General features: G+C 49.7%; 1 protein-coding gene across 1 annotated transcript; it reads left to right on the top strand.

Moving 5' to 3' along the window:
• CHRDL2 (chordin like 2) lies at nucleotides 1-27,535 on the top strand. The gene is made up of 11 exons (XM_054068465.1): nucleotides 1-619; nucleotides 8,143-8,255; nucleotides 8,714-8,807; nucleotides 9,634-9,776; nucleotides 13,240-13,333; nucleotides 14,432-14,487; nucleotides 15,852-16,020; nucleotides 16,947-17,141; nucleotides 19,885-20,067; nucleotides 24,771-24,863; nucleotides 26,639-27,535. The coding sequence occupies exons 1-11, from the start codon at nucleotides 538-540 to the stop codon at nucleotides 26,716-26,718; spliced, it is 1,302 nt and encodes a 433-aa protein (XP_053924440.1). The 5' UTR covers nucleotides 1-537; the 3' UTR covers nucleotides 26,719-27,535.
• The last annotated feature ends 314 nt before the right edge of the window (nucleotides 27,536-27,849 follow it).

Below are 27,849 nucleotides of genomic sequence, written 5' to 3'. Positions count from 1 at the left end.
CCTTTGATCGGAGCGAGAAGAGCCCCGGCGGGCACCGGCACCCACGGTACCGGCAACCCCCGGCACCGGAATCCCCGGCACCGACATCCCCAGGCACCGGCATCCCCGGTACCGGCATCTCCGGGCACCGGCACCCACGGTACAGGCATCCCCGGGCACTGACATCCCCAAGCACCGGCATCCCCCAGCACCGGCATCCCCGAGCACAGGCATCCCCAGTACCAGAATCCCTGGGACCAGCACCGGCCCTGAGGCACAGGACACCGGCACCAAGATCGTGGCATCCCCGGGCACCGGCGAGCACCAGAGCCCACGGTACCGGCATCCCTGAACACCGGCATCGCCTGTACCGGCACCCCCGGGTACCAGCCCCGAGGCACTGGACACCGAGACCGAGATCACAGCATCCCCGGGCACCGGCAGCAGGAGCGAAGCCCCCTTTGCACCAAGACGCCGCTGCACCCAGCACCAGACGTCGAGCACCAGCACCCCTGAGCACCGGGACCGAATCCCCCGGGTGCGGCTCGCCAGGCTGCCATGCTTCCTGGGGCGAGTCCCCTTGCCTTCTTTCTCCGGTGCCTGCTACTCCTCTTTGCCTCTGAGAGCAGAGCCTGGGCTCGTAAGTCCCCCCCCCAACTTCTCTCCCGCTTGTACTGAGTCCTTCTGTGCCTCACTTTCCCCATCGCTGGGGTCCCCGGGATGCTGCAGGGGAGTTTGTGGGCATGGCTGGGGATGCAGGAAGGCTCCTTGCCATGGCAGGTGCTGCTCCTCCAAAGCCGGGATGTCCCAGGCCATGCAGTAAGCCAGATCCCTCATCCTGCATCGTTGGCAACACAGCTGTGTTCCCTTCCGTCTACTGCTGCCTTTGCATGTGCTGGTGAGGGGGCTGTGGGGTTTTGTGGGCTGGCAGGGATGTGCTGAAGGTCTGGGACCCCCCCCACCCCCCCCATGGGCTAGAAATTGTGCAGGGCAGGGTGTTGAGTTGCAGCCCTTCCCCTGCACAGATCCCACCCCTCATGGATACATCTCCCCTCTGAGGATGGATGGGATTGTGGATCAATGTGGGGAAATGTGTTGTTAACTCCCTCGCCCCTACACACCAAACCAAAGCTGTAGGCTTTTCTTCATGTCTATTCCTTATCCATCTCCATGTCCATCCCTTGTTCTCTCCTGTTTCTGGTCCTGACTGGCTGATTGGGGCAGGTAAGATTTGAGATGGGTAAGAGAAGGGAGGCTGAGCACTTCCTTGTGTAAAAAGGTTTGAAGGACTTGGCCAGGGCTCTTTAGCAGCCTGGAGGGTGCTGGAAGTGTTAATCAGGGCCAGGAGGCAGCTTTCACTTGAGCGAGGCACTGGGACCCTGCCAAACCAGTGTTGGGCACTCCTACAACATCACAAAGCCTCCTGAGTGCTGAGCAAAACAGAGCAGGACCCATCGTGTCCCTACCTTTATTCTCCTCTTTAATCTCCTGAAATCCCAGTAGAGCCTGTTGGTGGCTGCATTAAGGTGATTTACAACTTGCCTGCTGCCAGCAGTGCATTAGGTACTCGACAAATAATTGTTCTTTTGGGGCGCCAACCCAAAATGTGAGTTCTGGATTCCTTGTCCCGGTGGTGGGGTGTGCTGAGGGGTAAAGGCAGGAGGCTGGATGGGGCTGTGCAGAGCTCTGGAGAGCAAAATCTGCATTGGTTTGGTTCCTTTCCCTTCCCCGGTCTCATTGAAAGCTGTTGAGCTCAGACCATAACATCTGTTTCTTGTGTGATGTGGGTCTGATTCCCTGCTTCTGCCAGGGATGCCTTAACTCTGACACCCACATTAGGAGGAGTTTACTCTTTGGAGGCACCTGTTGATGGTAGCAGAACCCCTAAATTTGGCATAAACAAGGATGAATGGGATCAGTAGGGGTTTGCCTTCTTTGGGAGGAAGCGCTGGGGTCTTACTGCAGGATTTCTAATGGTGATAAAGGGCTGGGGACTGCAGGACACAGACAAGATTGAAGCAGAAAGGTCTAGGATCGCCCCTCCCAGCTCTGCATTGCCTTGAATCTGCTGCTGGGCACATCCCACAACGTAGGGGTCTTGGTTGGGACTCACTGTGTTTGAAAGGAGGGGGATCTTGGTCACAAAGTCCTCATCAAATCATGGACTTCTCTCTGCTGTCCACCTCTGCAGCTCACTGCCTCACATTTTTCTCAGGGCTGAGCACTCAGGGAGAATGAAGACAGGAATAAATTAGTTACAAGAAAGCTCATCCTCCAAGAGACCTACAGTGTCGTGGCTAAAAATAGGTGAGAAACAAATGCTCGGGCTTGAAGGCAAGTCAGAAAAGAAGAATTTGCCCACAGAAACAGGCTATTTTAGGGGATTTACACTCTCCACTGAAAAAATATCAGAGGCACAGGTTACTGGGCCAAATGTGCTGCAGCCTGGCCACTATGAGTAATTCAGCGGCAATAGTTGAACGCAATGATGTTTTGGCTGGAGGCATTTAAGCGTCAGCATCTCTGGAGAGCATGGGCCAGTGGTTTTCCCCAGGAGCTTGGAAGTTGCTGTTTCATTTCTTTTTAACATGGTGCCTGGAGAAAAGGGGATTCATGGGATCCATCTGTCCTACAAGTTCGGATCCAGTGTGATGAGGGGCTGTGCAGTCAAAGGTTGGAAGGACCAGGACAAAAAGCATATCTTGCCAGTGGCCATGGTAAGTGAGAGGTGAGGGCTGCACATCCTGCTTTAGGTAAGTGAGCATCCCCTTGGGAAGCAGCATAGGGAAATGGGGCTGTCTGCTGCTTGTAGAGCCCATGGGGATGCTCTGGGTGTGGGACTTCACTTGGCTTCTCTGCCCTGGGGAGCTTGAGAATGCTTCATGAGACTGTGTTTGTAGAACTACAGAGTTTTTCAGGTTCCCAAAGTTCCAATAGAAATTCCAGAACTGAGCAAGGCAGGAGCATAGGAAGCAATCCGGACATGAGCAGAGTCATTAGGATGCCACATGTCAAGGGCTCAGTGTGTTTTAACCAGCCCCTTGCAGCTATGCCGAATTTTAAGCCCTTCATAAATACAGGGCTGTCACAAGAGTGCCTGGACTTTGTGTACCAGACAGTGCTTTTTACGCTTTATTTATGGCTGCTCTTAAAACTTGCAAACTAGTTTGCATAAACACACCCCACATGCCCAGTGTGGTGCTGGGGGGCAGGTGTGTGACCTCCAAGAAAGCTGTCAGGGCTGGGAGCCCAGCTCAGACATGCCTTGCTTGGGAGATTGCTGTGGGGGATTGCCTGGGAATGCAGAGATGGGGAAAACCCTTGTGCCATGAGATAAAATGAGGGAGAAATTGTGTAAGACCCATGGGATGTTTTGGCAGCATCTTTCTTGTAGCCATTTCAGTACTTGGAGTGAAGTCCCTGCTAGGGAAATTGAGGCACAGGGCTGGGGTAGGATTTCTGTGGTGGGCGACTAAACTGGAAGAGTACATTACCCTCATTTTCCACACTTTGGGGTCTTGCAGGTGCATTAGCCCCTCTCTAACCATGAGTAAAGGCTTTACTTGCAGCAGGGACTTGCCTCGGGGGACTTCTTAGTGTCCTGTAACATATAGGAGCTTCAACGTGAATTAGGATTGATGTACAGTGATCCCGTGCATGCAGAGAGCTGTATGGGTAATGGATGTGTGAATGGGAGCTCTTGCTTGTGCTGATGCAACAACAGTTTTAAACATTCCATGACACATCAGGACCCTTAAGTCTGGGAAACCCTGGTGTGGGAGCAGGGATTGTAGAGGCAGGGTCCTGCGTGTGTGTGTGTGTGTCTTGCCTTTGTTGGGCATGAGCCACTATATCCAGATGGAGGTGAAGTGAGCATGAGACAAAGGAGGACCTGGCAGCAGAACACAGTATTTCAATAGCCACCACACCTGCAGGTTTGATAGCTCGCTGTGTTTGCCACTGACAGGCTTGAGATCAATGCAGGAGAACATCTGACCTATTTTGGACTCAGATTCAGCCAGTGTCAAAGTGCCCAGGCAGTGGAATGAAACCACAACACCCATGGGGAAGTCCTTGTCCTCACAGCCCAATGCAGATGTCAAGGAGTGTAAGAACCAGCTCAAGCAAGCTGTGTCAGTGGTTGGGAGATCTTCAAGGGATGGGTCTCATGGATGTGCTGGCCCAGAGGAACTTGTCTACATCTGAAGTCAGGAGATGTCCAGGGGTAGTGTGACCAACACTGACCAGTCTGTGGGGTCTTGCCTGTCTCCCCTCAGTTCAGGGTCTCTTACTGGATCTAGAGCAGGTCATGAAGATTCAGAATGACATCTCACTCATGGCTGGTGTATGAAGCTGTTGAGACACATCCCAAAGAGGCATCGAGGCCACTCTCATGGTATGAGAGAGAAGTCAGCAGTCACCAGAGGCAGTGCAGGAGGAGTTTCTCCGCGCCATTCAGTTTGTCACCCTGAATTGATGTCTCTAGACCATCTTGTAAAGATGCCGCTCCAGGTGGTTCATAGGGTGTCTCAGAGCTCCTACGACTGCATCTTCTGGGGTTTAAATCTCCTGGTAGCTGTGAGGCTTCTCATAATACTCGTCCTAAATCTTCCAGACTTTGCCCCAACCTGATTGCTTCTTCTTGTCCCTGACATGGCCAGAGACCACCCTTTTCTTTGTAACAGTCCTGTCTTGCCTTGTCACCCCCCTTGTACTTTCCATCTCTTATTACACATCCTTCTTGCTGTCCAGGATGCAGTTAATGATAATTAATGGCAATTAATGATAATCAAAGTAAGCCGTGGCCTGGGAACAATCTTGAGCATTGACTAGGGGTGTCCAGTGTGGGTGCACTCCTCAGCAAACAGCTGTGCCAGGGCACTTCCAGCAGGTGGGTGTGGACATGAGCTGGCCCAGGCCACTGGTCCCAGACCCTGGCCTGGGGTATACAGTGATTTGTACGTAACTAAGTGGTCCTCACCCAAGAAAACACTGCAACCATGACAGAAAATGGCTGTTGAACGAGAAGGCAGCACAACATCTTTCTCCTCTATGATGTCTCTAGGAGAGCCCTTTGGGGTAGGCTAGGCAGAGCAGCTCCCACGTGGAAGAGTCACTGTCTGCAGCATCTCGCACCCTCCTTCTGGGGATGAGGCCACAGGACTTGCTTCTTGGCAGAAAAGGAATCATTTCCGCATCTTTCAGCTGGTTTTTTTTTTTTTCTGGTTTAAAAGGACCCATAATAATACTCTAAAGAGCAGAGTCTTGTACTGGAGGCTTGTATTTGGAAAGAAACTGGTTAGATGGGACCTGTTCTTGGAGGTGTTCGCAACGGGAGGTGTTGGCCCCTTCCCACCTCTGCTCCTGCTTCCAGGTCCCATAGGGCCACCTCCAAGCCTCTGGTTTGCAATCAGCAAGCTCTGATTGTGTCTCCAAGGTGGCAAGAACCAGGCTGGCTCACTGTCGTCTCTTGCCCAGAGATTGCGTGGTCCTTGAGAAGGAAAACTAGGTGATGGCTTCATCTGGACTTTCGGTAATGCAGCCTTGAAAACGCTCTGCAGCTCAAGTGCCCTCTCTGGAAAACAAGAAGTAAAACAATGTGACTTTTGTGAGTGTGCTGTTGCCGAAGACACAATAGATGAACGGCACGGGAGCAATTTACTGCCACAAATGGCTTTTCACGCTGAGTGAATTGGGAAGATATCCAAAGTTTGACCTCTGAAAATGAAATTATTAGCCTGGCATGGGAAAAAATGATCTAGAGGCTCCAGCCTTTAAGCCTGCTCCTTCCATCCATGCTCAGCTTACTTTTAACCAAACATGCTGGTGCCTCTTGCCAAATACGCGGCATAGTGCTACTGAGATGTGGACAAGTGTCTGCTGCTGCCCAGTGCTGCCAGTCGGCTTTAATTTTACCAGCGGGCCCTTTGCAGACATGAATCAGGCTGCTTTCGAGGGCTGGACCCAAACCAGGGCTCCACTTGTGATTAAATGTTTGAACGAAGCAGCCAACTGGCATGGGAGCCAGCAAGCTGAGTGGGACTGCGTCACATGAAGGCAACTTGATTTCTTCACCCTCAGTTTTAATTCATGAAGATGCTGCAAGCAGGGAAAAATGAAGTCATTTTCTCACCCTTTTGCAAAATGATTATTTTCCTTTTTTTTTTTTTTAGTTCTGTGGATTATTTTTTCCTGCCTCGTCTAGATTTTGGGTTCCAGCCACATGCTCCCCGTTCTTGAGTGGTTTGCTCTAAGCTCATGTTATGCATGGCTGGGAATATGGGTTTGCTGACTTGTCAAGAGGTTTGGAGCAAGCTATGGGGATGATGTAAAGGCCTGAGTAGGGAAAAGGAAGGAAAATGCCCCTGCCTCTAATGGCATCCACCCTAAAATTATTGCAAATCTGTACCTCTAAAGATGCTATTCTGGCCACACAACTGCTGTGCGTGGGCCAGGTGATTTGAAGAGCCAGTGGCTGCCTCTCTTGAAGGTACAGCTTGGAGAATCATGTGCCTAAAGCCATCAACTCAATGAGGAGCTCAGGGCTACTTGTGGACCTGTATAGCTTGAGTTGGAAGGGACCCATAAGGATCATCATAGACCCATAGAGCTGCCCTTCCTGCTGGCCACAGGTTCTGGCTGTGGTAGAGCATCACTTGGGTTCATCTAGGGGATGGTCAGAAGCTGGAAGAGGGGTGGAAGCTGGCTACAGGGTCTGGCTGTGGTAGACCATCACTTGGGTTCATCTAGGGGATGGTCAGAAGCTGGAGGAGGGGTGGAAGCCCTCCACAGTGTATTCATCTGAGTTTTGCCTGGTTGGTGGGACAAACACTAGCATTAAGCAGGTGGCATCTCCAGCTTTGACAAGATGTGACAATACTGGCCGGGCTGTCTGAACCACCGCTTTGCCCTAAGTGACAGAGAGGGATTTGGGATGGCTTTTAGCATCACTGAGGTGGTGAATGCCACTGAGCTCATTTCGGGACCCTCTGCTGTTCATTGAGGAGTCCTTCCAGCAGCATAGAGAGGTCAGGACCTTCTAGCTGGGCACCATGCCTTGGAAAACAGCCTTATCCTGACATCCTCAGGGTGCCACAAGGTTTTAAAGGACCCGTAAATGCTTCAGGGAGTGTAAATGTCCCCGCTGCCTTCAAGCAACATAATTCCCCAAACTATCTCAGATCCCGTTGATGACATAACCTTTTAAATCACCTTCAGTTTTTAGTGAGGCTGTAAGCACTAAAACCACTAACAGCACACATGAACAGACATGTGCTTATTGATGAAAGACCTTAAGCCCTGATGCATCCCTCTGGCTGGTTAGGACTTGGGGACACACCGCGGGAGAGTAGGAGCAGCTTCTGGACTGCGGTGGGCATTACGAGGTTCAGGTTCTTGCAGATCCAGCTGGGGCAGGAACTTGATCCTGCACGACCAGGTGATGCTTTTTGATGTGAACATTAGGGATGACTGAATTGGGCTTTCCAACCAAAGCCCTGGTTTTTTTGTTGGAGATTATGGCCATGGTTTGTCCCACAGATCCTGCTGTGCCTGGTGCGATGGGGAAGGTCTGCATGGTCCTGCTTCTTAGGGCTGATGCTTGCCTGCCTGTGTGCTGATAGCATTTGCCCAGGGGTCCTTGAGTGAATGAGCTGCAGCTCTTAGGGGAGCAAAAGGTTTTCTTTCAGAACGTGTTTCTAACCCCAAACTGTATGTTTTTATCTTTCTTTTTCAAGTAACAGTGAAGATGTCTCCTAAACTCAGGCTGTCCTTTCCCCACTTTCTGCTGCGGAAATTCAGTCCCTGAAATCACCTGTCCATCTTCAAATGAACATTTCAACTGACATTGTAGAGAGCAAACTCTAAGTTATGCCTCAAAACCACCCATTCTATTCCATGCCTGCAAAGGGAGTCCAGCTTGCACAGAGGAGTTGCCAGTTGGTCAGATGAGTCCTAGACTAAAAACAACCAAACTGTGACAAAAATTGGCTTCTGAGGAATGTATTTGGTCTGGTATTTAGTGGATGGACTGTGGCCATCAGCTGCTCATGGAAAACAGCATGAAGGCACCAAGCTGTCCTTGCTCTGCTCATTGAGGAAGGAGGACAGATCTCCCAAGGACCATCCCTATCTCTTATGTGGTTTCTCTTGGTTGACTTTCAGGACCAGATATGTTCTGTGACTTCAACGGGAAGAAGTACAGCCCAGGCGAGAGCTGGCACCCCTACCTAGAGCCACATGGGCTGATGTACTGCATCCGCTGCAGCTGCTCCGAGGCACGTCCCCTGCGAGGTGCTGCGGGAGGTGATGGGGATGCTGCTGTGCTGGGGCATCGCTTTGACAGATTTTAAACAGATTGTTTCTGGTGTCTGATTTGGCCAGAGAAACCCTTTCCCATCCTGTAGGGATGCTGGATTAATCTCTTTACTTTTGAAAGAGCCTCACACCCTCCTAGGGGTGTTGAGTTGAAGTTGTGAGGGAGCTGTCTCGGTTGTGTTGGCAGGCTGTGGGTGGAGGTGGCTGAGGGCTGCTGTTGGACCACAGATGGTCTTTGTTGTTGAGAGATGAGACCATGACCAGTCTGGATTTGAGCCAGGGATGGAGATGTTCTTGGTTAGGTGAGCTACACTAGCACAATCTGTCATGATAATGTGGCCATCCTCCAACATCTTCCTCCTCTTGCAGGGCTGAACATGTAGCTGAATGAATGGTCTTTCTCTCTGTCTCTCCCCAGAACACCAACATCAGGTGCTACCGGATCCAGTGCCCGGCTCTGCAGTGTGCCAGCCCCATCACGGACCCCCAGCAGTGCTGCCCGCGGTGTCTCGGTAAGTGGACATCCCATGGGGAAGGGGTGACCATCATGGTCCTTCCTCAGTTGCTGTCACTTGAATGCTCTCGCCTCGGGCAGTGCAGTGATGCTGGGTCTGGCCCTGCTTGCAGGCTCACAGCCACAAAACAGCTCAGGCTGCTCATGTTGCTTTTTCTCCCCAAAAATGTAATTTTGACAGAAAAGGTCTCTCTACCAGACAATTCTCTCTAACTCCTCCCCATCCCAAGAAACTTGTAGGGGCCAAATGTCAGTTCACAGTTCAGGGGCAAACCAGAAGCTGGCAATTTGTTCAGATCATTCGTTCAGCAAAATGTGTTGGATATGGGATTTTTTTTTTTTAATTTTAAACAAAATTCTTTAATTTTTCCCTGCCCTGGATGTAATTTTCTTCAACATCAGATGGCATCAGATAAAAAGGGCTTCTCTCCTGGGTGGTTAGGTAAAAATGAAAATAGTTTTTTTTTTTTTTCTCTCTCTCTCTCTATTTATACATAATTCGTCAGATCACTGGAGTTTTTTTACTAGCTTTGCCACCATGCCGGCATGAGGGAGAACAAGACTACAGGAGATCAGACTTCCAAATTTTACCTCTGTGCTGAGCACAGCGTGGTCAGGGCAGCCCAGCTCTCCAAAATTTTTTGGGCACATAAATCCCCATGGGCCATGTAATACCCTGGCCACTTATCATGGTAACTGTGGTGTGCAAAGGGCTCCTTGTCCTTTTGGGTTGGGCTGGTGGGGAGTCTGCTGAGCATCTATGCTTCACCAGGGCCAGGCAAGGGCTGGCTGTCATCCAGCTGCTTTCTCATCTTCTTTTCCAGAGCCACATACGCCTTCTGGTCTTCGGGCACCTGTCAAGTCCTGCCAGTACAATGGGACAACCTACCAGCAGGGCGAGATGTTCACCACCAGCGAGCTCTTTCCAAGCCGTCAGCTGAACCAGTGTGTGCAGTGCAGCTGCTCTGTAAGCTACCTGCAAGCTTGTGGGAGGTGGGGAGGGCTTGGGGTCTGCTCCTGCACGCCAGCAATGTCCCACCAGGTAAAAAAAACTCATGAGGAACATTGGGTGGTACCAGCCCATGGTGGGATGGTTTATCATCAGGATCAGGTTATCAGTGCAGGAGACTGAGCTTCCTCTGAAATGGTGCTGGGTCCTCCCTGCCCAGCAACTAAGGACTACTTCTAGGTGTTTTCCCCTTTGCCCAAGTGACTTATCTGATCTTGACCCTGAGAAGGATGTGCGAAAAATGTCTGCTGAGCGCTGAGGGCAGAGCACAAAGCACTTGCCTGCATCTGGAGATCCCACAGGCCAGTTCTGGGTGGACCCTGTTGGGGCTCCTTGGGATGGGAGGGGGCACAGCCCTGTTCCCATTGAGCACACCAATGGGTACATTTATCTGCTGCAAGGACCAGTGCTCCCACAGCATTCAGCTGTCCCATCTGCCCCACTAAGGTATCGTATGGCAGATGGTCAGCAGACAAGGAAACTGTGAGCCTTCCCCTGTATGTGCTCGCTGCAAAGCAGGTGGAGTTTGTAGCCATGAGGGTCTGGGGGATGCTCAGCATGCCTGCAAGACGACACGGACATGAGATGCGAGATCTTGGGCTTCAGAGGTCCTTGGCACATCGAGCCCAGTGCCAAGCAGGTAGGACCGAGCTGACCTCCAGAAAGAATTTGGTGACTCCCAACCATTGCAGTGCCTCCAGCAGCCGGCTCCTGCCCTGGATGGCTGGAGCTCACCTCTGAAGCAACTGGCAGATGATGGCAGTGATTGGGGCATTTGAGCCCCAATCATTTGAGCCCCAAGCATTTGAGCAGAGCCTGGCCATCAGGCATGGCAGTGGGCAGGTGCCTGGTGATCTTCATCCCCATTGCTTGGATTTAAGTGGAAGCCAAACCCAGGGCTGAGATGTGCTTGAGGACCTGGCTGGCTGAGCTGCACCAGGAGTTGATCTGATCTGGAAACTCCTGCAGCCCTCTGGGCCATCATGTGCAGAGCTGGAGATATACGTGGGTTTTCCAGGTTGTCCATTAAAAGCATTTACAGGAAGTGTACGCGTTTCACGCTGAGTCGCAGTGACCTTTGCCGGACCATTGCATGGCCATATTCCTTGCTGGTCTCAATCAGTTTATCTGCTCTGCCCTACCCGAGGACTGCAATGGCATCCAGGATGTTCCTCGATATGTGTCCCTGTAGTGGACACATATCAGGACCTGTGTGCCAGCACTGCAGGGGTGTTCCTCTTCCCTGAGCCTCCAGGAAATGCCTGAGTAAGGGCTTGATTAGCCAGCCCTCTCCCCCATGGGTTTCTGCAAAAACCCGTCAAAAACTGAGTCCTGATGTGTTGCTTGGGGACTGCGAGGCATCCTGGCCAGCAGCAGTGAGGAAGGTGTGCAGAGCGCAGGACCAAGCATGCCAGGAGCTGAGTGTTGGGAGATAAATGGAGCAGCTCCTCCTCCTTGAGAGGGAGCGAGGAAGTGGGATAGAAAGTGCTGACGTTAGTCTTGAATGCTGTGAAGAACTGCTCGCAGTGGCAACAGCCTCTGCCATAAAAAAGAATCAGGTTGCAGACCTGGCTTTCACTGCCCAGTACAGAGCTCTTGGACAGGACAAGGCTGCAATGGTCTGTGCTTTTCTTGCAGCAAATAAATTGACTAAGCTTGGCCAGGAAAAAAAAAAGGCATGAGAGAGCTCAAACCACCTCCCTCTCTTATGGCAGAAGCATGCACACGGTGGTTACCATCAGCTGATGCTCGACAGTGAACTATCTGTGATACCAGGATAGCTGGTCTGTGCCTTTGGTGCTTGTGCACACATTGATCTGGGTGTCTTGGAGCTAGGTGGCCAGAAGAATAGCTTAGATATAGAAATTATACAGTTTTGAGTCTGGTTCCTGTCTTACAACCCCCAACTGGAACCAGCCCACCAGACTGGGAACAAATGGCAGGAAGGAGCCCTTGCACCTTGAACATGCTGACCTGGCCCTGCTTTCCCACCTCATCCACCACCATTCCCAAGAGCCTGCAGATCCTTGTGTCCCTCTCAGAGTCACTGGCTCTCACTCAGGCTCTGTTTATTCGGCAGGATAATGCCTTGGTTACGAAGGGGAAAATAAAAGGATGGCTGTGCAGCCTTGCAGTGGCAGGGTCTCGCCGGGCTGTGTCTGATGTTGTCAGCTGCTAAAACAGCTGCATGAACAGCTGGTCTAAACCTCTTCAAAAATGACCCCAAGAACAGAGCCTGTGGGATAAATTCTGCTTTTCATGACATTTGCTCTTTCCTGCCTGAGGCAGGTCTTCACCGTGAGCTGCTGGTCAGAAGAAGAAAGAAAGAAGAGGCTGTGTGGCCAAACCACACTCCTGCAAGTCTGAACCCCATGGAGGTCCTTGAAGCAGAGACCAGGATTTGTTTTGCCACAATGTCCACCAGATCCTCTCCTTTACCAAACTTCCTTCCTCCTCTTCATGTCCCCTGCATAGCATCTTGGCTTCCTGCTGGCACAAGAAGCTGCTGTGGTTTGGTTTTCTAAGGAAATCCTTTGTTAGCCTCTTAGTTTTAGTTGACTGAGAGCTTGTGGATACCCCAAAGAAAATTCCTGCATGGAGGAGAGGACCTTGCTGTTGAGGTCTGGCTGCTGCTGGGCTATTGAACATCCTTTTTTACCTTTTTGCAGTGTAGCAAAAACTTAGCCCTGAAGCAAACAAGTGCAAATCTGTTAACTAGAGTAGGACTGAGATGCTCTAAGGTTAAGACTGGCCCTGGTGCATGGTTTTCAGCTTGAATCACAACAACAATGATGTTTTCCAAAGTAGCCACCAAGTCACTGGAAGAGCTGAACATCCACTGACAGCTTTCGACCCAGTGTCTCTGTGTCCTTAGCTCTGGTGTTATCAAGTAACCCAACACAGAGGGAGGGCAGAGTGGCAGCGTGGACCTGGCCCTGGAGTCAACATCACACTTTACCTTTCCACCTTTTCTCCAGGCCTGTGTCCTGGGAGATGTCAGAGAAAACGTTCTTGTGCCACTTTGAATTGGTAGGTGTTACGCAGCATTTACAGGTGTGTGGTGGCTATTTCGGATCTGGTAACACTAACAATGCATGAGAGCAAGTTACAGCCTCCCCCTTTTGGGATAAGACCACTACACTCATGAGCATGTCCACTGGCAATTGGTGGACCAGCCATGCTAGGAGAGGACACCACCCGCCATGCTATACCTCACAGGATGGGGAGTGCAGCAGGGCAGGTTTTCAGCTTTCATCAGTTGCTGGATGATTGTTGATGTCTGAGGATGGACCAGTTGCGGGGCTTACAATTTATGCTAGATCTGCAATTTGAAGTGCTGGCACACCAACACAAATAACAGACGCTCCTGTCCAGACCTTGATAATCCTGACAATGCGTTTTTTTTGCTCCTGTCTCCTAGGAAGGCCAGATTTACTGCGGCTTGGTGACCTGCCCAGAGCTGTTGTGCTCCTCTCCCCTAACAGTGCCAGATTCCTGCTGCCAGGTCTGCAAAGGTAATGAGGGGCCCAGGAGCTGCTCCTGAGGAAGGGCTGGGAGACATTAGTGTTGCCACCAGCTATCAGGAGCCATTTCAAACTACTTTAGCAGGATTTTGGAAGCCTGTGTGGTAGAACAGGCTGCATACTGTGTCTTGGTTGCACCAGGAAACAAAAGATGAGGGCTCAGGTTTTTTCTTGCATGCTTCCCCTCCCACACATAGTTGTGTCTGTTGGCCAGAGCTGAGCTCTTTGCCCTGCCACTGGCCTGCTGTGGAGGAGATGTGACCTGCATGGAGGACAAAGTCCTCCAGACCACTGACCCACCATAGCAGAGATGATTGTGTGGACCACCTAAAGATTGTGCGTGCTGCTATTGCTCCAGGGGTGTTTCCAGGACAGTCAGAGAAACAGTCCTCTTCTGCCCCAATAAGACATGGCTGAGTTTCATTCCCACAGCTCTCTGTGGGGGAGAAACTCTTGAATTTGCTGCTGTTTCCCATGGCTCACACCTGGGAGGATGAGGAGAGAATCAAGCTCCGCGTCTCCAGGTGAAACAAACTCGAGAGCAAATGGGCAGGCTCACACCTTGATGACAATGAAGTCACAGCTTAAAATGACTCTATAATACAAGAAGTACTTATGAAGCTGGAAGGCTATAGTGATCTCCTGGCCATGGACGCAGAATGACCTCCTCCAGGTGCCTCCTCCACACTCTCACCTGCTACAATTTGTGTTTCTCTCTCCCACTTTTCTTTGATGCAGCTGGGGTTTTTCATTGACTCGGTGAGAAATGTCTTTGGATTTCTTTTTAATGCCAGACCATTGCCATCTCCTCATACTCTACCTCTGAGGTGTTTTTGTGCCACCTAACTTCAGAAGCTCCAAGGCCATGTCTTTGTTGGAGCTGTTTTTAATAGCGAGCGGGGATAAAGGGCGTTTTGGGGTATGGCTCCCATTTGCTTTGGGTAATGTGAATTGCATATTCAAAGCTTCTCTCTCTCCAGGCCTCACAGGTGGGCCAGCACCCCGAGGAGAGCTTCTTTCAGTCAAGAGTGAGAGCAAATTTTCATCCAACCCTGCAGCATTTCACAGGACAATGTTTTTTCCTTACAGATGGCTCATATGAGAAGTCCACAGAAGAGGAACCCCTGCAGTTAAACAGAGGTGTTGTACGTGACATTTGCATTTTAAAACTCAGATTATGGCTTCTAGCTCAGCTTCATTAAACAGATCAGAGAAAGCCATCTGCCCTTGGCCATAGTCTTGTACAAAGAAATGACCTATGGCAGCTCTAGGAGGGCAGTCAGTTCCTTGGACAGCAGAACCACAGGCACCTGGTTGGCAGATGAATTGTGTGTTGGAATTGACTCTAGGAGAGGGCTATCAGGATAGGCTGAAACCTCAGGCCACGAAGGAAATACTCTTGTTCCTTTCGTCTGAAGCATCTCTGATGTATTTGGAAGAGCAAAAGACCTGCAGGAACTGTAAATCTTGGGCACTACTTCTCCTTGTTGACCAACCTGGCTGAGCTTAGTTGGTAGGTTAAAACAGCTGAGGAACGTGGACAGAGCAGACTCAGAGGTGACCAACAGCCAGATGTAGCCCTTAGCCATCAAGTCAGATGGCTTAACTCTCTTTGGGTGCTTTTGTTTTAGGACATGGTGTCTCCTCTCCTTCTGGGCTCAAAGGTGTCCTGCCTCCCAGATGTAACTCCCATAGAACAGTCAGTGCTGGAGCTGGCCACAAGCGTGCTTTCCCCAGGGTGTTTCTATCGGCAGCCCCAGCAAGGAAAAAGTGACTCCTTGTCTTCCAAAGGTTGATTCACAGTGACATTTCACAGCTGGGCAGCCAATGCCAGGTCTGTGGGATTAGGTCACTTACAGCTCCTGGCTCAGTGCTTTTCCATATTGCTGGGTGAAATGCCAGCATCACACCTCCACCACCTATAAAACCCCCAAAATAGACACAAGGGGACCCTTTGTGCTGCATGTCTTGTCCCAGCAGTTTGCTCTTGGAAGCCCAGGATGTTCTTGGGATTTCAGACCTGCTGGCTGGTAGCTCCATACCAACCCTCCTGGTGCCAGCCATGTGAGAGGGTAGGATTTGGCCCATCCTTGCCTCTCTGATCCTGTTTGGGTTGCAGAGATGCCAGTCCCCAGTTTCCCAGCAGGCATCTAGGAAAGATCAGCTCCTTTCCCTCCTGGAATTAGTGATGTAGGACATGCTTACATGCTTCTCTGAGGGCATTGGGTTGAGGATGGGAAGAGAAGGGTACTGCCCCAGAGAGAGTAACCCACATGCAGCATAGGGAGGATACCAGTAGTGGGGCGTTGACACAAACTGCTCAGCACTCCTTAGGCGATGGCATGCATCAGGTTAGCTCCTGGGTCATTGCTCATCCCTATGGTCTCTGGACTTTCCATTTCTGATGGAAGGTACGCAGGACACTCTATGGCTTCTTCCAGCAAGCTTTGGAGTGAGAACAATCCAGGTGCCTGGGTCTGAGTTCCTTCTTTTCACTCACTGCTCACAGAGGCACTCACGAGACCAGTGCCTGGGGGAAGAGATGGGCAGGAAGCCGCCTGGAGCCACTGCATCCACTGCTCTCAGTTCCTCGTTGGAGTTCATTCCCAGGAGCTTCAAAGCCAAGGGAGGAGGTGGCACCACTGTGAAGATCATCTTGAAAGAGAAGCACAAGAAAGGTAAGGGGTGGAGGGGTCAGGCAGTCTGTATGTAGCGTAAGGTGACTTCTCAAGGACGCTGAATCCTTCAGGCAATCTGTTTCAGCAGCAGTTTTCCATCACCACGTCCTGCTTACCACTCCTCCACAGCCAGCTCACCCAGCTATCTCAGCCTTGGTGGCCCACAGACCCTTGGCTGCACGAACGTACCAGTTTCTAAGGAAGGATGGAAGAAAGTTGGTCCTTGGAGTATTTTGGAGATTTGGGACCTGGAAAGGGAAGTGCTCAGCTGGAAGGCTTTACGTGGTCCTTCCAGGACAGTGCCTCAGAGGGACAGGATGTTCCTTCTCGTGCCTATCCACCGCAGGCTGAGTCTGTCCCAGTGCTGTGTTTTTCCTCCTGGAGAAGAGAGTAGGAAAGTGAGGTGAGGAGGCAACCTCATGCAGCCAAAGGGTAAAAGACAGGTCCCTTCTCTTCTTGGGGGCTCTTCCACCGCTGTGTCTCCAGAAGGGCTCTTTCCAGTCTTTAGAGAAGAGGCCCTGGAGGAAATTTTGCGACCTCCAAATTTTTTTCATGGAGGAGTCAGCAGGTGGCACTCTTCACTGTACTTCATGCCTGTGAGCCTCCGAGAGACCCTGGACCTGCAGAAGCTTGGATGCAGGTGAGGTCCTGCCCACCCTTACCACCTGCCCCCAGCAGGGTCATTGAGCCCAGCAGCCTCCATCTCCTGGATCCTGCCTCCCCTGCCCCATGGCACCTCCTGGGTGGGGTGGCTGCAATATCCTAGTGACTGTTGCTGTCAAATGTGTTGCCATGCTCCTCAAGGCAGCAGGAACGCCCTGAACGTTTCTGAGGTGGTGAAATGGGTTGAGCTCCATCAAGCCTTGGGTGTACAAAGAGGAGGAGGATTTATTTCCACCAGCAACTCTTTTTGCTCTTTCCTCCAGCGTGTGTTTACAATGGGAAGACCTATTCCCATGGAGAAGTGTGGCACCCTGTCTTCCGGCTCTACGGCCTTCTGCCCTGCATCCTCTGCACTTGCAGGGACGGTGTCCAGGACTGCCAGAAGATCACATGTCCCAAGGAGTATCCATGTGACTCCCCAGAGAAAGTAGATGGGAAATGCTGTAAAATATGTCCAGGTAGGTAGGATCCCACCTGTTCCTGCAACTACCCTCCAGTTCCTTCCTTTAGCCTTGGTTTAAAGTCCAGAGCAGATGTGTAGGTGTTGACATTGCTGATGATTTGAATTCACACCAGGTGAGCTCAGCAGGGCAAGCGCTAAGGGTTGGCCTGTCTTGCAGAGCAGCAAGACTGAGCCAAAGTGAAGAAGCTGCAGCCATCTCAAAAGGTGCCATCTGTCGGGTGGGTGTAGTAAAAAATGCCCAAGGAGGGACGTGCCAAGAGTTTTCAGATAGACAGAAGATGCGTTCTGGTGAGAGGGAATAAATAGTCTGTTCTCCAGAACTCCAGCTGAGATAAGAAGTCAATTTAAATTGTGAAATGCAGCTGAAATGTAGGTTTGAAATTCAGAGGATTCTTTCCTCCAGGTGTGAGGGTATCTGTGACACCCTTGGTTTGATTTGAATTTGAGTTGAGGTCCCTGGTTCTGGAAGGAGAGGGTAAGGCACACAACTATTGTGATGGGCCAGATAGAACTGGGCTGGTACAGGGGCTGGGACAAGGTGAAAAGGACCTCTTTATTTTCCTGTTCAACGGATTTTGGGTCCCTTAGCTGCTTCCTGGTCTTTGGAAAGATGACCTTAAACCACAGATCTGGCAAAGATGTGTCAGGGTAAGAGATCTTCTCCCATTCTCACTGGGGAATGTTTTCTAGGTGTACCTCTCTGTATGATCATTCAGCAGTAGATGTTTAGATGATGGACCACCCACTGCTTCCCCAGAGAGACTAAAGGTACCTGAGTGTCCTTGAGCCTGACTGCAGATGCGGTAGTTTGTGGGTGGTGTCCTCTGATGTGTATCTTCAAGGTGATATTGTGGAGGGGTCTCACCAGGCAGAACAAGCAAGGGGCATTGGCATGTTTAAGAATGGGGGCCAACAGGCTGTAAAATAATTTCAGCTGTGATTTTCAAGGGTTTTCACCCTCTGAGAAGAGAGGTTCTGGAATGGCTTCTCTGAGGGAGTGAAGAGCAGAAGCTCAGCTTGTTTTAATAAGGTTTCTGATATGTTTATGAGCAGGATTTATGATGTGGTGCCTGGTGGGAATGGGATGTGATGACTGAGCAGAACCTTTCCAGTCTTGCATTCCCATTATAGCAGGTCTTTCTGGTTTAAAGTCTACAACTTTCTTTGCCGGGATCTTGTCTGCTGTTCAGTCTTCATTTATTTCCAGTTAAACACTCTGACCCAGCCAAAATTATCTTCTTCTTGCTTTCCAGAACTCATAGATAGCAATCACACACATACTCAGTGCTCAGCCAAGTTACATGCTTGTCCTTTGCTTCACTGCACAGAGGTTTCACCCATCTTTTTTCCAGGCAGTTTGTATGACTGTCCTCTTCTTCCTCCTTTGTAACCAGTAGCTTGGAGAGAAATGCTGAATGATTTCTATTTGCAAAAGGGATCCTGATTGAAGGGGAATTGCTGTGGTGCATGGGTTGGATGGAGAGACTGTTGTGGCTGCTGGGGGCAGAGCTAGAGGCCAGGACCCCTGGGTCCCTGCTCCTGCTTCCCAATCCTGTTGGCCATTGAATGGTTCCAGTGTGAAGCTCCAAGGTTGTGAAATACCTGTTATGTCTGCAAAGATGTGTGGTTCCTTCCCTGTTGTGAAGGTGGGGCTGCCTTGACTAATGCAAAGAGCAGCCCTGGAGTGGGTGAAGTTTAATGGTCTAGGATGGAGGTTTTCCTGCTTCCAGTCCCTGTGGTGGCAGGGGCGAGGGTGGTAGGCTGTCATTGTCCCCCCTTCATGACACACTGGGTCTGCAGAGCTGAATGCATGTCTTTCCATTGCTGAAAAAGCCCTGTTTTGTATCCCTTTCAGCTGGGTTTTCCATCCCCTTTCTGAGAAGAGTAGCTCAGGACCACCCCGGAATGCACAGTGGAGAGCAGAATCAGGCCTAAAATAACTGTCCTACTAAAATAACCCCCACGCGTCTATTTATAAGCAAACTTTCTTTTGAGTGGTGTAAAAAGCTTCAGCATCCAAAATGACAGAACAAGGCTAAATTCAGCAGAGCTGGGCTCCTCTGCGTTCCAAGGACCACAACCAAAGGCAATAAATCTCCTTCCAAAACCATGGGGGATTCTTAATTACTCCAGATACATTAAAAAAAATAAAGAAATGAGTGTCTCTCCTTCACCGGGGTTGTAGAAAAAAATAATGTAAGGTCCTGCCAGTGCCCCTGGTGTGGGTGTCCCCTCTGGTGCACCCCAAGTGGCTTGGGCTGAGCCCACCCATGGGGCTGAGCTGGGCATGCTGCCCAGGCAGCCCAGCCACAGCGCTGGCTCCCGTGCTGTGGGCTCTTCTCTTCACTGATGTTGCTTCTTTGAAACCACAGTGAGATGGGAAATGGGGAATCCACCCTGGGCTTTGCAGTGATGATGGTATCAAAATCTCTGCAGCAGGTACAGGAAATTCAGGTGGAGAATATCCCCCTTCCCTATCCCCACTGGCATAGATGCTGCTAGAATCAAGGGGAATGGAAAATATGGGGCTAAGCAGGTCCACAGATCCTTTATCAACAACTCCCTTTGCTGCTGATTCCGGTGCTGCGGATCAGACCCTGGTAGCCAAGATCCCATTCAGCAGTGCTGCTGTGCCACATGGCATCAAACTCAGTTCCCTCAACTTGGGTGGTGAGATGACCTTCTCCAAGCTCCTGCCTGCCCTAATTTAATGAATTCTGTCCTTATGTTTTGCCCAGAAACAAGAGTCAAACCTACTGATGAAATAGTCACCACCCAATGTGGGAAGAACCCTAACCATGTCCTGGTGTACATGTTTGTGCCGCCGAGCTCAGAGACCTCCAAGGAGATTCTCAGAACGATTGCAATTGAGAAGGAGCCCTCAGAAGAGGTGGAAATCTACAACTGGAAGCTGATTAAAGGTGAGTCCCATAACAAAACCAGCCAGCAATGGAGGAGGTTTGTGTGGAAGCATGGCGCTTTCCAAGCTTTGTTCAGTTTTTCAGGCTTTTCTAGTGGTGCTCCAGTCCTTGTGTATTGAGTTGAAACCTGCTGACAGCAGGCTGGCTTTACTAACTCTCCCTTCCACACTCTTTTGGTGCAGTTGCACGCAGACCAGGGGCTGGAAACCACTTCGGGCCCAACTATACCCTGCCACCATCTGCCACAGCACATGAGCAAACAAGGCAAGGACTATGGGGTTGTTACTCCAAACCTGCCTGCTTTCATGCCAAATGCTCATGGAAAACAAAACAAAAAATTGTTCTGGTCATTCCAAATTTTTGCTTTCGCTCTCCTCCCCCTTCCTCCCCCCAGTTCACCCATCACTGGGAGCAAAGCTTGCAGAGCTGCTGCAAAGGTGCACATGATGAGGATGAATTGTCTCCAGTAAACTTTTTGGATGGATGGATTTGAATGGTTCTGTTGATGTGTCCTTCACAGGTCAAAGCATAGCAAATATACCATCAAATGCCCTGTCCCTGTACCTTTAGCTTTGCAGCAATTTTATGGACCAGAAGAGCCTACCTATCTCTGCCAGACACCCTTGGTGCAGTAGGTTTTTGTGCTGTGTTTCTCTTGCGCCAGGGAAAGCCCGGCAGTGCCCCAACCTTGAGTCTCTGTTGAACACACTCTACCCCTTGCAAAAAAGTTGTGCCTTGAGCACTTGAGGTTGGTTGCACCCTACCCATTTATACAGTGACCTTCAGCCCATGTAGCTGGGTGTCTTCTGAACATGTGTAAGGCAGATATTCTGGTCTCTTGGGTATATTCATGTGTCACCTCTCTCCTTAAGGAGACCTCGGCCCTCCTGGGACTGGATCATCCCAGCTGACAAAGTTAGGCACACATGCATAGCAGCTGGAGAAATTACCTCCAGAGATGATGGCAGCCTGATTTAGTGAGATGTCCCTGCCCATAATTAGAATCATAATTCTATGATTCTAAGATTCTATGAAGTGTGGCTGCCACCATGTTTTCATCCTCCCCCTGCCATCCTCCAGTGCCCCTCTCCCCGTCCTCACCCCTGCATCAGCAAAGCCTCCTTCACAATGGCACCTTGTAGCTAGAGGACAACTCTGAGCCTGCACTGTCTGGGCCCCACCATTTCCTCTCCTCGCTCCTTGGCAGAGGTCGCCACCTAAACCTTCTTGCCACCTTCTGAGGCCAAAAGCTTCGTGTCTGCACGGAACTCCCAAGCTCTGCCAGCCAAGGACAGGGGAGGCCCTTGTCCCTGAGGCCAACACAGCTCTTTTGCTTGGCAGAGCAAAGTGTTACTATTGGGAAAGAGCATGAGCTCAGTCACATATGGATTCCACCTCTCCATGGTCCATCACTCTACCAACAGAGCAGCATGTGTGGAGAAAAGAGACTACAAGTGGCACCTGGAACCCATCTATCTGCCTTTGTACGGGCTTATGATACCTACGTGGCCTCATCTATTTCTGTGCTGGGATGGTTTCATCCATAAGGCACAACTTGAGAGAAGAAACTGGTGCCAACACCCACCTGAAAGCTTAATCCAGCTTGCTGGTGGTGCACTACCAGCTCCCAGATGAGTTGCAGTGGGGGCTTCCCTGCATTTTTAGGGTTTATGAACACCTCAGTAGTTTTGAAATGTACCTTGCTAATGTATCAGAGCAGGAATTATCATGAGGAGAGAGGATAAAAAAGAAACAGTCAGGATTGGAGAGGGACCCCATGGTTTGGAGTCTATGTTGTTGACTCCTGCCTTTCACCCTGCTTCACTGGTACATGAATGTATGGTCCCCCAAGGACCTCTTTCCCAGGTTTACCTTGCCAAGCTGTTGATTAGACATTACCAAAATATTTCTTTCTGTCCTGAAAACCTGCAGCTTTGGGACTATCAGCAATCCCTCAATCCCTAGTGTTTCACCCTGCAGGTGTACGCTCACACACAGGCTGGAGGGGACCTGTGGGATCCAGACCAGCTGTCCTCTTCTTCTTCTGGCATATGCTTGAAGATCTCCTGCCATGGAGACTGTACAGCCCATGTAATCTCTTCCAGATCTCTTCCACAAACCCCTTCCGAGGGGAAAGACTTCCATATGTGCAGCTTCCTTGCAACTCCTCATGCCTTCTCCTAGTCTCCACCATTAGAGTGAAGAGCAGACTCCTTTCAGTTAATAAATCTGAAGATGCCATCAGGTTGTGCCACTGTCCCCTCTTACACAGTTTAAGCAGTTAATTTTTTTCAGTCTTTCCTCGATGTTAGAAAGTACTGGTCCTTTGGTCCTTTGCATAGCTCTGCTCTGGACTCCCTCTGTGTCTTTCTGGAGGTGCAGAACCCAAAATGAGGTGCAGGGATCTGGTCAAGTGTTGTGTCCTGCTGGGATGGGTCTCATACACCTATGTGAACCCATGCTCCTGTCTCCATCCACCTGCCAAGGCTTTGTTTTGCAGATGATTTAACAAGTCCTTAGAACAGTTTATTGAATTAGGCTCTCTTCACTCCCCAGCCTGTGCTGAGCACCATGTTGAAAAAGTCATATGGTTCCCAGAGAAAAGCAGTTATGATGTGTTCTGTCCACCCATTTTAGGATGGGTAGAATGGCACTACAGAAGAGCCTGTCTCTCTTTCATCTCTCTAAAATTAGGAAAGACGAAATGCTGCCTTGGAACTGGGGCTGGTCCTCAATTCATTCTTTGTGCTCTACAATACTCTGTTTGGTTTCTGGTCCCGAGGCAACAGCCGAAAGTGTGGAATCATAAAATCACAGAAGAGTTTGGGTTGGAAGGGACCTTTAAAGGTCATCTATTCCAACACACCTGCAATGAGCAGGGATATCTTTAACTAGAGCAAACTGCTGAGAACCCTGTCCAATCTGACCTTGATTGTTTCTAGGGGCAGGGTATCTACCACCTCTCTGGGCAACCTGTGCCGGTGTCTGACCACCTTTATCGTAAAAAAATTTCCTCATTATACCTAGTCTGAATCTCCCCTCTTTTAGTTTAAAACCATTACGTCTTGTCCTACATCAACAGGCTCTGCTAAAAAGTCTGTCCCCGTCTTTCTTATAAGCCCTCTTTAAAGTGCCAATAAAGGCAGTAAGTGCCCAGCAGCCTCACCACCTCTCTCCAACTCACCCTAAACTTTGCAAAGAATGGTCCAGTCTGTTGGACAGGATCTACTCACTGGGAAATGGCATCAGCCTTTAGCAGCTCCGTCCTGTACTGCCTCTTGGGCGGATGGCAGACGCATTGGGCTATTCTTATCTGCGCCGCCTCATGGTCTCCTGTGCGTACTAGAGCATCGTCTGCATTCCTCCACCTCTCCCCAGCTTCTGACATCTGTCAGAAACAACCATCCAGGGGTGCAAAGGTCACAGCCAACTCTCTGAGGGATCTTGGGTGAACATTATCTAGGTCGGTTGATTAAAAGATGTTTATCTCTTATAGCTCTTGTTTGAAATATCCTCTTGGTTACTAATGTACTGGAAAGTGCTCTATCAGCCATGGGGACTATAAGCACACCCTCTGCTCCTTTCTAAGTATAGACCAGAAGGATTTATTGAACACTTGTGCCTTTCTTGCGTCATTAGCAGTTTTATTATCTCCATCCAGTATCTTCTTTTGTTACCGGTAGGACTTCTTTTCCTGACCTACTTATAGGACTTATTAATAGTCCAACTCTCCACGTATTTCTCTGGATGTCTTTGACTTCCTGTATTAATTTTCCACAGTCCATAACATCTCGTTTATATGGATTGCTAGCCAGTTCCCATTTGTTACATACTCTCTTTATGTGTAACTGCTGCTGGGAATTGGGGAAAGTCTCTTAACCAAATAAGGGGGACGATGTTGCCTCTGACGTCTACCGGCAGCGATAGGCTGGATGCACGGGGAGTCTGGGTGAGAGGTGGGGAAGGATATGCCAGGCATACCTGTCTGGTTTGTCACCCTTCACGGGAGAATACAAATATCATAACCTCTAATCCCATAGAAAGGTCACTTCCATTGCAAAATGCAAGTTCTGGTTTTCTTTGGTCAAATGTCTGAGTCAGGCACCTCTGCTGACGGGACGATGCTGGCACAGGCAGAAATATCAATCTCTGATAAGGTCATTCATGTTTTTTTTCTGCCCTGGAGGAGTTTCAAGGCTTAGGGCAGACAGATGGAAAGCTTCGGTCCCTGTCTGCTTCTAAGAAAGGAAGGCATCCAAGGATGGAGTGGCCTCTGTGGACAGGGAAGATAGGTGGTTGAGAGTGAGCAGAGAGGATGGGGATCCCAGGATTCTGTTGGTCTCACCTTTATATCTCTTACAGTTTTGGGTGAAGATCAGACCTTTTGCAGTGTGAGCTGCTTTTTGGAGCAACAAAATCTTATTGCTCTCACCTGCTTTGTGGTGTTGTCCCTGCCACATTCTGATTTAACAAGCAGTTAGTTTTCAAATGAGATTTCCCCTGGTCTTCAGCCAGCCCTGGATTCACTCCCAAACTTCCACCGAGCTTCGGCAGCAGGTTCTGCACCGAACCAGAGTCCTGGAGCATCCAGTGTGGCCTGTGTTCCTTTTGCATATCAGGAAGGGACAGAGAAGTGTGAATCCAAACCTGACTGATCCTTAAAAACAAAGTCGCTGTCTGATGCCCCGTATTTCCCTCTGCAGGGATATTTCATCTGATACAGACCAAGAAGATCAGCAAACAGGAATTCAAGCAAGAAGCGCAGAACTTCAGGCTGATCACCAGGACGAATGAAGGTAGGGAGAGAAAAATCCCATTTCCCCACTCCTCTGGCAGATTCTGCCTCCAACAGCCCTGTGTTTTGCTTCATAAATCCCGGCACAGCACGAGGAGCTGACCCATAGGGAGAAGGCTTATGCAAACATAGCCGGGTCAGGGCTGACCTGTCTTCACATGCATATGCAACACTCCTGGTTAGCAATCACATTTTCACTTTATAGTATTGGAAAGGGCAGCCAGCTTTCTAAAAGTGGATACATGCTTGTGAAATCTTAAGGCTTTGTCTCTCCAAAGCCTGTAAAACTGCTTGATTTTTTTATATCTAATCCATCTGGCACTACAGGGGAAAAAAAATAATGCAAAGGATTTGAAAAAAAATAAACTCTTCAAATATTTAAAAAAATCATTCTTAATGTTCTTGGATGTGTGTAAATGTTACAAAAAGCAGGAATGCCAGTGCACATGCCGAGAGTGCCTGTGTGGAGTGAAACTGCTGTACTATTTCCCGCTGGCTGCCTCTTCGCCTGGGCTGGATTAGAGTTTAATGGGTTAGATTCGGATCGGAGCCATTCTTGTATTGTCCAGCACCCACAGGTCATTGGGTCAGCCAGGAACGGTGCTGCTGCCCAGTGCATACCAGCACACCCAGTGTCCCAGGGAGGGTGGAGAATTGTTTCTCCCTCCAGTCTGCTCCGGGCAACATCTCTTGACCAAATCCTGTGTCCAAATCCTGATTTTCATGTCCCTGCTTCCACGTTGGGCTTCACAGCCTGACAGGGTCTCTGGCACGTGCCCCCTTTTTCTTGCCTCAGTTTCCCCTGACAAATAACCCTGTTGTGAAAGCGTCCCTCTGTTGTTGCCGCAAGTTCTAGGAAAGCATTGGCTGGTGATTTCTTCACAACAGATTAATTCAGCTAGAAAATATGCCCCCTCCTGGGGATGACGACATTAGGGCTGCATAATCCTTGCTGGAATTAGAGGGGAAGTGATCACCTAAATGGAAAGCACCTCCAGCCACCTCCTGCATGTATGAGGATGTGATGTTTTGCGTGAGCAATGAGAGGGACTGGGACACTTCATACTAGTTTTTAGGGTGTTTCCCATCTCCCACCAATGCAATCTCTTTGCAGGGGTCTGCAGCTCACTGGTGAGGCTGTGGGGAGATCGAAGTGTGGTTCTCCTTATGCAACAGGATCTCCCCCTACTGTAGGTGGCTGTAAAACCCAGCATGAGGAGCCAAGGCTGGGGCAGCAGCAGAAAAATGGATATAAATGTGGGGATCTTGAGCAACCCACCCCAAATAAATGGAGCTGTCAAAAGGGAGAGAAAAGCATACCTGCCACTGTCCCACAAAATGTGAATTTTGGCTTTCTGATGATAGGTCAGAAGACAAGAAAAATGCTTCTTCCCCCTTACAGGCAGAACGAATACCAGACAAGCCAGGGAGGATGTGGCCTTAACCACTTATGTTAAAGCATCCTTTGAGGAGGCAGAGGAAGGGAATTTATCCCTATTTCAGACTGAGCCTGTGAGTGGTTTCCAGGAAAACATTGGAAATGCCATTAATTGTGCTGTTAATTGAGTTGCAGGAGGTGTATAGGGCTACTTTTGACCTTAAATACAATTTTATTTGCAAGGTGGTGTAGTCTAGGGCCAGGTTACAGTGATGTGCTGCTCTGGTCATGGCCAGTGTTGCGTGGTCCTTCAGTGCAGAGGGTGCTACACGTTGGGTGAATGGCATTTTCCTGTTCCAAGGATTGTTGCTAAAGAGTGTCTGTCTTTGCTCATTCAGGTCACTGGAACATCTTCCGAGCCCAGACGTCAGAGCTAAGGATGACGGAGAGCCCAGAGAAAGAAACAAAGAACTTGTAAAGAAAAAAACTTTAGCTATTGATACAGTCACACACACATACACACATACACATATATATGAAAAAAAAGTTGCATTATTAAATAGACTGGCACAGCAATAAAGGATACACTAGTGTAAATTACAAATTCTCCAGCAAACCAACCAAACTGAACCACATTGAAGCCACAGCCATGGAGGTGTCTCTGTCCGGTGGGAGAGCGGAAAAGCCATCGTCTCCTGCTACCAAAGATGTTGACTGTGCAGAGGGAGGAAGGAGAGGCAGCAGAGATGTGAGACCTGGTGTGGTGTGAAGATGGGGGAAACGTCCCCGACATACTGGCATTTCTGAAGAGCATCAGGAGCTTGCAGCAAAGCAGAATATGATGATGCTTTTTACCACTGCTAGCATAAAGATGGCCTGCAAGGAGAGAAAAATCATCCTTAGTTCTTTTCTTGGAGCCCTTGCAATCTGCAAAGGGTTTCTTTGGCTGAATAACTTCCAAAGTGTAGTTCTTAAAAAAAATCTTGGGTCTTTTCACCTCTGTTTCAGCTGGAGGATCCTTTTCCCTTCTTTGCAGGTCACTTGAAGACGTAGGTCTTGGGAGGACCCACCTGCTGACAGGGTCTGTGACCTCTAACACTGCACTAAGGTCGCTACTAAGCATGTTATTATGCTATATATTTATATATATCCTACATAATATCTACTAGGCTGTATTCACAGGGGCAGCATCTCCCAGAGGGCAAACAGGACCATTTTGGCAGCACGGGGAGGAGAGTGTGCAGCAGCGTGACTCTCTCCCTGTCTGGAAATAGCTTTGGGGGATTTTCAGGTTGTTTTGGTACATGTATTTATCCTTGGTTTCTTGTTTTATTATGTTTTGATAGATCTATTTATTTGGAGATTCAGATCTGTCTGATAAATCTGATTAAAGTGTCTTGATTCAGCCTCCCGTGCCAGCTCTCCTTTTCCTGTAGGTCCGTGTCATGACTTGGAGGCTCCGATGAGACCCCCAGCCCAGTGTGGTATGATCGCCTTATACTCCCAAAGGCAGCATCCTCAGGGTTGGGATGCAGAATTGGGGCATACAGAGAGCATTCCCTGGATGTTTTGCTCATCATCAGGGGTATCATCCCACCCTACTTGCTTA

The sequence above is a fragment of the Cuculus canorus genome, chromosome 1 (assembly GCF_017976375.1).
Source record: "Cuculus canorus isolate bCucCan1 chromosome 1, bCucCan1.pri, whole genome shotgun sequence".
Classification (NCBI taxonomy): domain Eukaryota; kingdom Metazoa; phylum Chordata; class Aves; order Cuculiformes; family Cuculidae; genus Cuculus; species Cuculus canorus.
This window is presented reverse-complemented; position numbering and strand designations above follow the sequence as displayed.